This window comes from Natrix helvetica, assembly GCF_964273705.1.
Source record: "Natrix helvetica genome assembly, chromosome: W".
Lineage (NCBI taxonomy): Eukaryota > Metazoa > Chordata > Lepidosauria > Squamata > Natricidae > Natrix > Natrix helvetica.
This window is the reverse complement of record NC_138555.1, coordinates 84,774,889-84,788,009: the sequence shown is the minus strand read 5'-3', so window position 1 is coordinate 84,788,009 and position 13,121 is coordinate 84,774,889. Positions and strand designations below refer to the sequence as shown.

Below are 13,121 nucleotides of genomic sequence, written 5' to 3'. Positions count from 1 at the left end.
ACAAACCCACAATTTTGTCTTGGCTGTAATGAAGGGGGAGAGCATTGCAATGCAGGCAGCAATCTCCTTTCTTAAATCGTCTTCCGTCTGGCCTTAAATTTCCCAGAAAATGAAATTTGAGATATATATATATATTTTTTAAAAAAGAAAATTGTTTCACAAGTTCTTTTTTCTTTTTTTAATACTCTCCCACGTCAAGCACGAATCAGAAGCCAAAAGCAGATTGGAGAGTTGCAACCATCGGGCCACTAGAGGGCGCCAAAGAAAACAAAAATAAAGATATATCTGTGGGCAGCCCCCTAGTGGTGACCCTGGGGTTTTGCAACCCTGGTTTGGTAGATTCTAAATCCAGATTAAACCTGGAGGCCAAGAGATTTGTGTGTGTGTGTTTGTTTGTTTGTTCAGATTTGCATTCCCAGCCCCTAAATCTCTAGCCTGTTTCTTCCTGGCTTAATCCCAGTTTAATCTTCTTTTAATCCCAAACTTTAAACTCTCTTGATTGCAAATTCGGGGAGTTATTCCATCCCATTGTGGTGGAAAGAGAATTTAGCCAATGGAAACGGTTGCAATTCCGCGGAAATCCAGTCCCCGGTGCGCACAGCTGCCCCCTAGGGCTCCCCAGAAGCCCCCTGACCCTCCCAGAAAACCCATCCCTTTCCATGCCAGGCACCCCAAAATCTCCCATCCCCTTTGCCTTCCTAGGGGCAACTTTAAGTCCTCGTGCGTGGCTTCCTCTCCGGCTGAGAATTTGCACTCGGGTTTTTTAAGCCGCCAAAGTGCCCAAGACTTCCCTTCTTTTCCTTTTCCAGAGAGAGAGAGAGAGAGAAAGAGAGTTTTTTAACAGTAACAGAGTTGGAAGGGACCTTGGAGGTCATCTAGTCCAACCCCCTCCTCACGCAGGAGGCCCATACCAGGGATTCGAACCGCCAAACTGCCGACCTTGCTGATCGACATGCTCGGCGTTTTACCCACTGAGCCAGAATGGCTATAAAAGAGCCCCTCCCCCCTTAGCTTTTATTTTGTCCTCGAGCACGGGGTTGGACTAGAAGACCTCCAAGGTCCCTTTCAACCCTGTTGCAATTCTACATTCTGCATTCTTCATTCTGTATTTGCATTCTGCATTCTATATTCTGCATTCTATATTCTGCATTCTATATTCTGCATTCTATATTCTGCATTCTGCACCCTCAATCCTGCATTCCGCATTCTTCATTCCGCATTCTTCATTCTATATTCTGCATTCTATATTCTGCATTCTATATTCTACATTCTGTATTCTGCATTCTGTATTTGCATTCCGCATTCTGTATTCCGCATTCTGTATTTGCATTCCGCATTCTATATTCTGCATTCTGCACCCTCAATCCTGCATTCGGCATTCTTCATTCTGTATTTTGAGTTCTGCATTCTGTATTCTTTTCGAAGGCAATGGGGGAGGGTCAAACTTCGGCCTTCCAGAAAGAACAAGAGGGGGGGAATATCACCCCCAAAACCCCGGTGCATAGGTAGGGGATGGGTGGAGGGCTCTGAGTCACCCCTTTGGAATTGCACTGGCTAATCTGGGACGGAATTGGAGGTGGGGTGTGGGGGTGTCTAAAGCTGCAAAGGAACGGGGTTCGGCTTGGCTGCCCCTTCTTCCACCAGCTTCACCAGGGCCCCCCTGTCAATCCGGAAGACGTGCCAGTTATCCCGGAGGGTGACATCGATGGCACCTCTCTTGTGGTAGAAATCGTTTGTGGCCGGATGCTTCTGGGCCGAGATGAACCGGAACTGGGAGCACCCTTTTTCCAGGGCAATCTGAGGATAGGAGGTTAAAAACCAGGTTTGTTTGATTCGGGAGGGGCCCCTGGACTGGATCAGGGGAAGACTTGCTGGCTAGACTGCTCCCCGTGGGTCTTACCTTGGCTGCTCGGTTCAGCAAGGTGGTGCCAAGTCCTCTCCCTGGCCAAGAAGGAGAAGAGAGAGGAGAGGAGAAGAGATGGAGGGAGAGAGGGGGGTAGGAAGGAGGGACGGAGGGAGAGGAAAAGGAGGGAGGGAGAGAGGATGGGGAGGGAGGGAGAGAGAGAGAGAGAAAGAGGAGAGGAGAAGGAGCAGGAGAGGGTGGGGAGGGAGGCAGAAAGAGAAGAGAAGAGGAGGGGGAGAGAGAGAGGAGAGGAGGAGGAGAGGAGGAGGGAGAGAAAGAGGAGCAGAGGAGAGGTGAAGAGAAGGAGGGAAGGAGAGGAGGGTGGGGAGGGAGGGAGAGAGAGGAGAAGAGGCAGAGAAAGAAAGAGGAGAGGAGAAGAGAAGAAGGGAAGGAGAGAAGAGGAGAAGACAAGAGAAAACGGGGGGGGAAAGGGGTGGGGATGGGAAGTGAGAGAGGGAGAGAAAGAGGAGAGGAGGAGAGAAGGAGGGAGAGAGAGAAGGAGAGAAAGGAAAGGTGAAGAGAAGGAGAGAGAGAGAGGAGAAGAGAAGAGAAAAGAAGGAGAGAAAGGGGATGGGGATGGGAAGGGAGAGAGAGAGAGAGAGAAATTTAATATATACATATATATTTTTTAGAAGAAGAATTCTGGACATTGAGCGGCACCTGACAACGGACTTTTTAATTTGTTAAGTTAACACAATCATTTTGTATTTTCATTTGACTTAGCTTCTCTCTTTTAAAATAACATGTTGAGATTCCTTACAGCTTGGAACGCAGGAAGACTTTTCATCCCGTGGTTGTAAGGATGGATTAGACGGCATTTAACCATTCCTAAACTGAAAAGATAATTTACAGGAGGATGTGCGGAGAATTTAAAAGTTTCTTCGTCTACGCTGGCATCTGGTTAACTAATACAATACAATACAATACAATAGTAGAGTTGGAAGGGACCTTGGAGGTCTTCTAGTCCAACCCCCTGCCTAGGCAGGAAACCCTATACCGTTTCTAACTAACTTCAAACCAAGTTTGGGGATGATTCCCTGTGCAAAGGAAGGGCTAACTCTCATCTTGTCCCATCAGCTTTCCCTTTTCTTCTCTCCACTGTGTGTTAACTATCAAAAAGGAACGTATGGTGGATCTTAAGGGTCTCCCCTTACCTAGAGAGATCCCGCTTTATTAGGGCTAGCCCCGAATTTCTCCCCTACCTCTGAATTCCGGCATCACGTAGAGATCTTCGCCAAAGAGGACTGGGCCGTCCCAGGTACAGTAAGTCAGATAGTGGAACTGGTAGCCAACAATGGTGTGTCCTGCAGAGGGAAAGGAGCAGCAAACGGAGGGGGACGGAAAGGAAGGATAGACCTGAATTCCGCAGAGGGGATGAAGAATGCGATGGCTTTGCAATTCACGGGGCGGGGGGTGGATTGAATGCAGCTTTCTCGCTGGGGCTCATTGCGAGACTTTTCTTGGGTCTTCACGGTGATGTGTTAAGGCAGGGGTGTCCAAACTTGGGAACTTTAAGACTTGTGGACTTCAACTCCCAGAATTCCCCAGCCAGCAGAGCTGGCTGGGGAATTCTAGGAGTTGAAGTCCACAAGTCTTAAAGTTCCCAAGTTTGGACACCCCTGTGTTAAGGTCTCTCTCTCTCTCTCTCTCTCTCTTCATTAATTCATTCATATCCCACCTTTTGGGGGTTTTTACAAGTAAGTTGAGGCAGTGAATATCTCTATGACTCTTTTCCTATTTTCTTCACAACAGCCCTGTGAGGTGGGTTGGTATGAGAGAGAGAAGGACTGGCCCAAAGTCACTGATCTAGCTTTCATGCCTAAAGTGGGACTAGAACTCCCACTCTCCTGGTGATTGGCCCAGAGTCACTGATCTAGCTTTCATGCCTAAAGTGGGACTAGAACTCACAGTCCCCTGGTGATTGGCTCAGAGTCACCCAGCTGGCTTTTGTGGCTAAGGCGGGATCTAGAACTCCCACTCTCCTGGTGATTGGCCCAGAGTCACTGATCTAGCTTTCATGCCTAAAGTGGGACTAGAACTCCCAGTCTCCTGGTGATTGGCCCAAAGTCACCCAGTCAGCTTTCATGCTTAAGGCGGGACTAGAACTCCCAGTCTCCAGGTGATTGGCTCAGAGTCACTGATCTAGCTTTCATGCCTAAAGTGGGACTAGAACTCCCAGTCTCCTGGTGATTGGCCCAGAGTCACTGATCTAGCTTTCATGCCTAAAGTGGGACTAGAACTCACAGTCCCCTGGTGATTGGCTCAGAGTCACCCAGCTGGCTTTTGTGGCTAAGGCGGGATCTAGAACTCCCAGTCTCCTGGTGATTGGCCCAAAGTCGCTGATCTAACTTTCATGCCTAAGGTGGGACTAGAACTCCCAGTCTCCTGGTGATTGGCTCAGAGTCACTGATCTAGCTTTCATGCCTAAGGTGGGACTAGAACTCCCAGTCTCCTGGTGATTGGCCCAAAGTCACTGATCCAGCTTTCATGCCTAAAGTGGGACTAGAACTCCCAGCCTCCTGGTGATTGGCTCAGAGTCACTGATCTAGCTTTCATGCCTAAGGTGGGACTAGAACTCCCAGTCTCCTGGTGATTGGCTCAGAGTCACTGATCTAGCTTTCATGCCTAAAGTGGGACTAGAACTCCCAGTCTCCTGGTGATTGGCCCAGAGTCACTGATCTAGCTTTCATGCCTAAAGTGGGACTAGAACTCACAGTCCCCTGGTGATTGGCTCAGAGTCACCCAGCTGGCTTTTGTGGCTAAGGCGGGATCTAGAACTCCCAGTCTCCTGGTGATTGGCCCAAAGTCGCTGATCTAACTTTCATGCCTAAGGTGGGACTAGAACTCCCAGTCTCCTGGTGATTGGCTCAGAGTCACTGATCTAGCTTTCATGCCTAAGGTGGGACTAGAACTCCCAGTCTCCTGGTGATTGGCCCAAAGTCACTGATCTAGCTTTCATGCCTAAAGTGGGACTAGAACTCCCAGTCTCCTGGTGATTGGCTCAAAGTCACTGATCTAGCTTTCATGCCTAAAGTGGGACTAGAACTCCCAGTCTCCTGGTGATTGGCCCAAAGTCACTGATCTAGCTTTCATGCCTAAAGTGGGACTAGAACTCCCAGTCTCCTGGTGATTGGCCCAGAGTCACTGATCTAGCTTTCATGCCTAAAGTGGGACTAGAACTCCCAGTCTCCAGGTGATTGGCTCAGAGTCACTGATCTAGCTTTCATGCCTAAAGTGGGACTAGAACTCCCAGTCTCCTGGTGATTGGCCCAGAGTCACTGATCTAGCTTTCATGCCTAAAGTGGGACTAGAACTCCCAGTCTCCAGGTGATTGGCTCAGAGTCACTGATCTAGCTTTCATGCCTAAAGTGGGACTAGAACTCCCAGTCTCCTGGTGATTGGCCCAAAGTCACCCAGTCAGCTTTCATGCTTAAGGCGGGACTAGAACTCCCAGTCTCCAGGTGATTGGCTCAGAGTCACTGATCTAGCTTTCATGCCTAAAGTGGGACTAGAACTCCCAGTCTCCTGGTGATTGGCCCAGAGTCACTGATCTAGCTTTCATGCCTAAAGTGGGACTAGAACTCACAGTCCCCTGGTGATTGGCTCAGAGTCACCCAGCTGGCTTTTGTGGCTAAGGCGGGATCTAGAACTCCCAGTCTCCTGGTGATTGGCCCAAAGTCGCTGATCTAACTTTCATGCCTAAGGTGGGACTAGAACTCCCAGTCTCCTGGTGATTGGCCCAAAGTCACTGATCCAGCTTTCATGCCTAAAGTGGGACTAGAACTCCCAGCCTCCTGGTGATTGGCTCAGAGTCACTGATCTAGCTTTCATGCCTAAGGTGGGACTAGAACTCCCAGTCTCCTGGTGATTGGCTCAGAGTCACTGATCTAGCTTTCATGCCTAAGGTGGGACTAGAACTCCCAGTCTCCTGGTGATTGGCCCAGAGTCACTGATCTAGCTTTCATGCCTAAAGTGGGACTAGAACTCCCAGTCTCCTGGTGATTGGCCCAAAGTCACTGATCCAGCTTTCATGCCTAAAGTGGGACTAGAACTCCCAGCCTCCTGGTGATTGGCTCAGAGTCACTGATCTAGCTTTCATGCCTAAGGTGGGACTAGAACTCCCAGTCTCCTGGTGATTGGCTCAGAGTCACTGATCTAGCTTTCATGCCTAAGGTGGGACTAGAACTCCCAGTCTCCTGGTGATTGGCTCAGAGTCACTGATCTAGCTTTCATGCCTAAGGTGGGACTAGAACTCCCAGTCTCCTGGTGATTGGCTCAGAGTCACTGATCTAGCTTTCATGCCTAAGGTGGGACTAGAACTCCCAGTCTCCTGGTGATTGGCCCAAAGTCACTGATCCAGCTTTCATGCCTAAAGTGGGACTAGAACTCCCAGCCTCCTGGTGATTGGCTCAGAGTCACTGATCTAGCTTTCATGCCTAAGGTGGGACTAGAACTCCCAGTCTCCTGGTGATTGGCCCAGAGTCACTGATCTAGCTTTCATGCCTAAAGTGGGACTAGAACTCACAGTCCCCTGGTGATTGGCTCAGAGTCACCCAGCTGGCTTTTGTGGCTAAGGCGGGATCTAGAACTCCCAGTCTCCTGGTGATTGGCCCAAAGTCGCTGATCTAACTTTCATGCCTAAGGTGGGACTAGAACTCCCAGTCTCCTGGTGATTGGCTCAGAGTCACTGATCTAGCTTTCATGCCTAAGGTGGGACTAGAACTCCCAGTCTCCTGGTGATTGGCCCAAAGTCACTGATCTAGCTTTCATGCCTAAAGTGGGACTAGAACTCCCAGTCTCCTGGTGATTGGCCCAGAGTCACTGATCTAGCTTTCATGCCTAAAGTGGGACTAGAACTCCCAGTCTCCTGGTGATTGGCTCAAAGTCACTGATCTAGCTTTCATGCCTAAAGTGGGACTAGAACTCCCAGTCTCCTGGTGATTGGCCCAGAGTCACTGATCTAGCTTTCATGCCTAAAGTGGGACTAGAACTCCCAGTCTCCTGGTGATTGGCCCAGAGTCACTGATCTAGCTTTCATGCCTAAAGTGGGACTAGAACTCCCAGTCTCCAGGTGATTGGCTCAGAGTCACTGATCTAGCTTTCATGCCTAAAGTGGGACTAGAACTCCCAGTCTCCTGGTGATTGGCCCAAAGTCACCCAGTCAGCTTTCATGCTTAAGGCGGGACTAGAACTCCCAGTCTCCTGGTGATTGGCCCAAAGTCGCTGATCTAACTTTCATGCCTAAGGTGGGACTAGAACTCCCAGTCTCCTGGTGATTGGCTCAGAGTCACTGATCTAGCTTTCATGCCTAAGGTGGGACTAGAACTCCCAGTCTCCTGGTGATTGGCCCAAAGTCACTGATCTAGCTTTCATGCCTAAAGTGGGACTAGAACTCCCAGTCTCCTGGTGATTGGCCCAGAGTCACTGATCTAGCTTTCATGCCTAAAGTGGGACTAGAACTCCCAGTCTCCTGGTGATTGGCTCAAAGTCACTGATCTAGCTTTCATGCCTAAAGTGGGACTAGAACTCCCAGTCTCCTGGTGATTGGCCCAGAGTCACTGATCTAGCTTTCATGCCTAAAGTGGGACTAGAACTCCCAGTCTCCTGGTGATTGGCCCAGAGTCACTGATCTAGCTTTCATGCCTAAAGTGGGACTAGAACTCCCAGTCTCCAGGTGATTGGCTCAGAGTCACTGATCTAGCTTTCATGCCTAAAGTGGGACTAGAACTCCCAGTCTCCTGGTGATTGGCCCAAAGTCACCCAGTCAGCTTTCATGCTTAAGGCGGGACTAGAACTCCCAGTCTCCAGGTGATTGGCTCAGAGTCACTGATCTAGCTTTCATGCCTAAAGTGGGACTAGAACTCCCAGTCTCCTGGTGATTGGCCCAGAGTCACTGATCTAGCTTTCATGCCTAAAGTGGGACTAGAACTCACAGTCCCCTGGTGATTGGCTCAGAGTCACCCAGCTGGCTTTTGTGGCTAAGGCGGGATCTAGAACTCCCAGTCTCCTGGTGATTGGCCCAAAGTCGCTGATCTAACTTTCATGCCTAAGGTGGGACTAGAACTCCCAGTCTCCTGGTGATTGGCTCAGAGTCACTGATCTAGCTTTCATGCCTAAGGTGGGACTAGAACTCCCAGTCTCCTGGTGATTGGCCCAAAGTCACTGATCTAGCTTTCATGCCTAAGGTGGGACTAGAACTCCCAGTCTCCTGGTGATTGGCCCAAAGTCACTGATCCAGCTTTCATGCCTAAAGTGGGACTAGAACTCCCAGCCTCCTGGTGATTGGCTCAGAGTCACTGATCTAGCTTTCATGCCTAAGGTGGGACTAGAACTCCCAGTCTCCTGGTGATTGGCTCAGAGTCACTGATCTAGCTTTCATGCCTAAAGTGGGACTAGAACTCCCAGTCTCCTGGTGATTGGCCCAGAGTCACTGATCTAGCTTTCATGCCTAAAGTGGGACTAGAACTCACAGTCCCCTGGTGATTGGCTCAGAGTCACCCAGCTGGCTTTTGTGGCTAAGGCGGGATCTAGAACTCCCAGTCTCCTGGTGATTGGCCCAAAGTCGCTGATCTAACTTTCATGCCTAAGGTGGGACTAGAACTCCCAGTCTCCTGGTGATTGGCTCAGAGTCACTGATCTAGCTTTCATGCCTAAGGTGGGACTAGAACTCCCAGTCTCCTGGTGATTGGCCCAAAGTCACTGATCTAGCTTTCATGCCTAAAGTGGGACTAGAACTCCCAGTCTCCTGGTGATTGGCTCAAAGTCACTGATCTAGCTTTCATGCCTAAAGTGGGACTAGAACTCCCAGTCTCCTGGTGATTGGCCCAGAGTCACTGATCTAGCTTTCATGCCTAAAGTGGGACTAGAACTCCCAGTCTCCTGGTGATTGGCCCAAAGTCACTGATCTAGCTTTCATGCCTAAAGTGGGACTAGAACTCCCAGTCTCCTGGTGATTGGCCCAGAGTCACTGATCTAGCTTTCATGCCTAAAGTGGGACTAGAACTCCCAGTCTCCAGGTGATTGGCTCAGAGTCACTGATCTAGCTTTCATGCCTAAAGTGGGACTAGAACTCCCAGTCTCCAGGTGATTGGCCCAAAGTCACCCAGTCAGCTTTCATGCTTAAGGCGGGACTAGAACTCCCAGTCTCCTGGTGATTGGTCTGAAGTCACCCATCCGTCTTCCATGCCTAAGGCGGGACTAGAACTCACCGTCTCCTGGTGATTGGCCCAAAGTCACCCAGTCAGCTTTCGTGCTTAAGGCGGGACTAGAACTCCCAGTCTCCTGGTGATTGGCCCAAAGTCACCCAGCCATCATTCCTATGGTGAACTAGAACTCACAATCTCCTGGTTCTTTAGCCTGGCACCTTCACCACTAGACCAAATTGGCACCTCTTCCATTTGTTCGGGCAACGCAACCAACACATATTTTGGGGAGCGTTGCCTTCACCTTCAACCCCCAATTCCCATGGTCCATCTCTGGCCTGGGCTCCCCCCTCTCCATCCCGGGGACCCCTGGTCTCTCGCCGTACCCTCTCTGCTTTTTCGTGCGGGGGGCACCTCGGCCACCAGGAACCCAAAGATGGCGTCTTTTTCGAACCCATCCTTCTCGAGAGCTGCAGAAAATTCAGACAAGTTCATCAAGTTTAAAAGAAGGTTAAAGTTTAAACCGTTTGTTGGGCGATTACGGTAAGCAAAGTGTCCCGTTTGATCTCTCCGAGAATGGAACGGAAGGTGGGGGGGAAAAATTGCAGCATTGACACACAAAAGGCACACACACCATTTTTAAAAAGCTCGGAATTGCCAATGGTGGGTATTATTTTTTTTACGAATTAAGAGAGAGAATCTTTGCATTTTATACTTCGATAAACTAATAAAAAAGTTTTCATTGAAAGAGAGAGAAAATCCAAGGATCGCTGGCACCCGTTCTGGAGATTACAATTTAACAGTTTGTTCTAACAGAATAACAGAGTCGGAAGGGACCTTGTCGGTCATCTAGTCCAACCCCTCCCCTTTCTGACAGATGGCAGTCCAGTCCCTTCTCGAAAGCTTCCAGGGATGAAGCTCCCACAACTTCCTCCATTTAGAAAGGAGGCTCCAATTTCAATTTCCTAATCCCCTTTCAAAAAATCTGCACAGCTAGTCCTCGACTTAACGACCACAACGGAGACCTAAATGTCTTCTGCCGAGAGAGACAAGTCGTTAAGCGAGTTTGGTTTCATTTTACGACCTTTCTGGCCACCGCTTTTCAGCGAATTGCCGCAGTTCGCAACACGGTTGTTAAGTGAAGCTGAGGTTGCTCCTCCGAGGGTCGCCAAAGGGGGGCTCACGTGACACCCCCCAGGACGCTGCAACCGTCATAAATAGGAGTCGGTTTCCCCTATTGTTTGAATTGTGATCACGTGGCAAACTGGTTCGTCCCACGATCAGCTGGGGAGGAACCAGTTTGCTCCGACGATCAGGGTTGGCCCATAAAGCTAGACTTATAACCACTCATTTAACGACCGTTCAAAGTTAGAATGACGTTAAAAAAAGGTGACTTCCGATAAAGTTTAACATTTATGACCGTTGCTGCATCACATGATCAAAAGCCGGACGCTTGGCCCATGACTCGTATTTACGACGGTCGCAGCATCTCCGGGATCGCGCGATCCCCCTGTGCGGCTCTTTGGACCCAGCAAAGTCCACGGGGAAGCCCGATTCGCTTAGCAACCGTGCGGCTCGCTTAGCCACTGCAGTGGTTCCCTTTAACAACGGGGGCAAGAGGGGTGGTAAGAAGGGGAAAAAACTCACTTCGCTGCCTCGCCTAGCAACGGAGGTTACGGTCGCAAGAAGAGGACCTTGGTTCCGTTAAGCACGTTTGTGGAGTTGCCTCATAAAGATGGTAGAACGTGTGTCTTACCTTCTGGAGAAATTGTCACCTGGCGGAGATCTTTGTGAGACGATGCCAATTCCTGAAAAAGATGGAAACACTTGTGAGTGGACCAGAACTTTCTGGGGCCTTCTCCCCGGTCTCCCTCCGGTGGGGAGATTCGAAAGCATAGTCCGTATCTCTGTCCTCTCCATCTGTCCTCAACTTTGGACAACCGCTTCTCTGCGTAAGAAAGTCTTCAACAATAGTGAAAGACCAAGTCAGTTCTTCTCTCTCCATATCCCACCCAACTCCATCCATCCACCCAGCGGTGGGTTTCACATTTTGTTGCCACTGGTTTGCCCCGCGCGACCCCCACTTGCTTCGCAGTTCCACGCATGCGCCCAGAAAGGTGGAGGATCTCAAGTCCTACTGGAGTTGGGGTCGTCATTGGAAGAGTCGAAGGACCAGGGTGGAGACAGGTCTTCATGGAGAACATCTAGGAGGTTGTTAAAGAGTTGACACCTGCCTTGATGAATATCCATCAATCAATCTCTTATTGACGTAAGCCATCCAACCTCCAGAGAAGTCCATAGTGATGGGACAGGGGGAAGGGAAGAGAAGAGGACACCCAGAAGAACGGTGGATGGACTGAATGGTGTAGTGGTGATGGAGACACCATTAGAAGACCTGAAGGATCAGGTTGGAGGCAGATCTTCATGGAGAACATCTCTATGGGATCAATCAGAAATGATCAGATGACAGAACATCAATCCATGGGAAGACCCAGCTGTCTTGAGAAGTCCATGAAGTTGGAAGGCAGGAGAAGATTAGGAGGACCAACAGCAAGGGGGAAGGACTCAGTTACAGTGGTGATGGAGGCACTGTTAAAAGAGCTGAAGGACCAGGGGTGGAGCCAGATCTTCATCTGGGAGGTTGTTAAGATTGACACTTCCTTGATGGTCCTCATCAATCAATCAATTTCTATTAAGGCAACCCATACAATCTCCAGAGAAGTCCATAAGCGTGGGAAAGTTGGAAGAGAAGAGGAGGACAATCAGCAGGAAGGTGGATGGACTGAGGCGGAGTGGTGATGGAGACACCATTAGAAGACCCAGACTGGAGAGAGATCTCCATTAAGAACATCCAAGTAGGTCAGTATTTTTCAACCTCGGAGACATTCAGTTGGGTGGACTTCAACTATCAGAAACTACCTTGCTGGCTGGGGAATTCTGGGAGTTGAAGTTCACCCAACTTAAAGCCTCCAAGGTTCAGAAGATCCCTTTAGATGGTCACATTGGATTAATGCAGAAGTGGGATCCAGCCGTTTCGGACCGGTTCGCCCGAATTGGTAGTGGAAATTGCGGGTCGGCCCAACCTCTCCACCCCACCGCCTTCCTCCTGACCCCTTGAGACCCCCCCTTTCTACCCTTCCCAGCCCCCCACCGTCCCGCTTCTTACCCTAACCAGCCGCACCACATCCCGGACGTCCCTTTTGGCCCAAGGACGGACGAGGAAGCTCATGGTGGCCAGGAGACGCCTTGAAGGACCTGCCGCCGTTCCTCCGTTGGACGCTGGTCCTTTAAAGCCCATGCCTGACCTTGGACCCGTTGCCGGCCGGTCTTCTCCGCTCGGTTGCCTGCCCCCGATGACCACGGGGGAGATCAGAAGTCACATCTTGATCTTTAACACCGATCTTCACGCCATGGGCTTGATTTTTTTGTCCCCCGCCTTGCGGATGACCTGTTCCCTGTAGCAAATTAACATTCTTGGGCACTCATCTCTTTCGGACTCGGCTCCGTTTCGGACTTTGTCATTTTTGGATGGCTGCCAAGCATCCCTCGTGGGCCCTGGACTTGAGAGGCCACTGACCTTCTGGGGACTGGTGTCATCCTTGCCACGTGAATCCGGCACGTGGCCTCAAGGGGGTCAGTTAAAGGCACAAGATCGGCATTTCCATGGCATGGAAAACTAGTTTGTGGTAACCCCAGATAGATAGAAGAGTTGTGCCTTACCCATAAAATCCGGCTGGGTGACTTTGGGCCAATCACCAGGAGACTGGGAGTTCTAGTCCCGCCTTAGGCATGGAAGATGGCTGCATGACTTTGGGCCAATCACCAGGAGGCTGGGAGTTCTAGTCCCGCCTTAGGCATGAAAGCCGGCTGGGTGACTTTGGGCCAATCACCAAGAGACTGGGAGTTCTAGTCTCACCTTAGGAATGGAAGATGGCTGGGTGACTTTGGGCCAATCACCAGGAGATGGGGAGTTCTAGTACCGCCTTAGGCATGGAAGATGGCTGGGTGACTTTAGGCCAATCACCAGGAGACTGGGAGTTCTAGTCCCGCCTTAGGCATGGAAGATGGCTGGGTGA

General features: G+C 50.2%; 1 protein-coding gene across 2 annotated transcripts; it reads right to left on the bottom strand.

The window, feature by feature from the left end:
* LOC309400545 (thialysine N-epsilon-acetyltransferase-like) lies at positions 1-12,560 on the bottom strand. Of its 2 annotated transcripts, XR_014176679.1 has the most exons (7): positions 12,212-12,560; positions 10,802-10,853; positions 9,432-9,515; positions 3,106-3,207; positions 1,901-1,941; positions 1,359-1,797; positions 1-1,304 (listed from the first exon to the last, which is right to left on the bottom strand). XR_014176679.1 is itself a non-coding variant. In XM_081969114.1 (6 exons), the coding sequence occupies exons 1-6, from the start codon at positions 12,341-12,343 to the stop codon at positions 1,594-1,596; spliced, it is 615 nt and encodes a 204-aa protein (XP_081825240.1). In that variant the 5' UTR covers positions 12,344-12,560; the 3' UTR covers positions 1-1,593. The 2 variants fall into 2 exon arrangements, 1 of the variants encoding a protein (XP_081825240.1); XM_081969114.1 differs by having other exon boundaries at positions 1-1,797.
* Between the last annotated feature and the right edge of the window lie 561 nt (positions 12,561-13,121).

Bases quoted from the DNA above. Each gene is read 5' to 3' on its own strand.
- LOC309400545 (XM_081969114.1), bottom strand. From the start codon at position 12,343: ATGGGCTTTAAAGGACCAGCGTCCAACGGAGGAACGGCGGCAGGTCCT. The intron at 10,854-12,211 runs GTAAGAAGCGGG...CATCTTTTTCAG, and splicing joins ATGTGGTGCGGCTGGTTAGG to GAATTGGCATCGTCTCACAA. The intron at 3,208-9,431 runs GTACGGCGAGAG...TTCCCTCTGCAG, and splicing joins CGCACGAAAAAGCAGAGAGG to GACACACCATTGTTGGCTAC.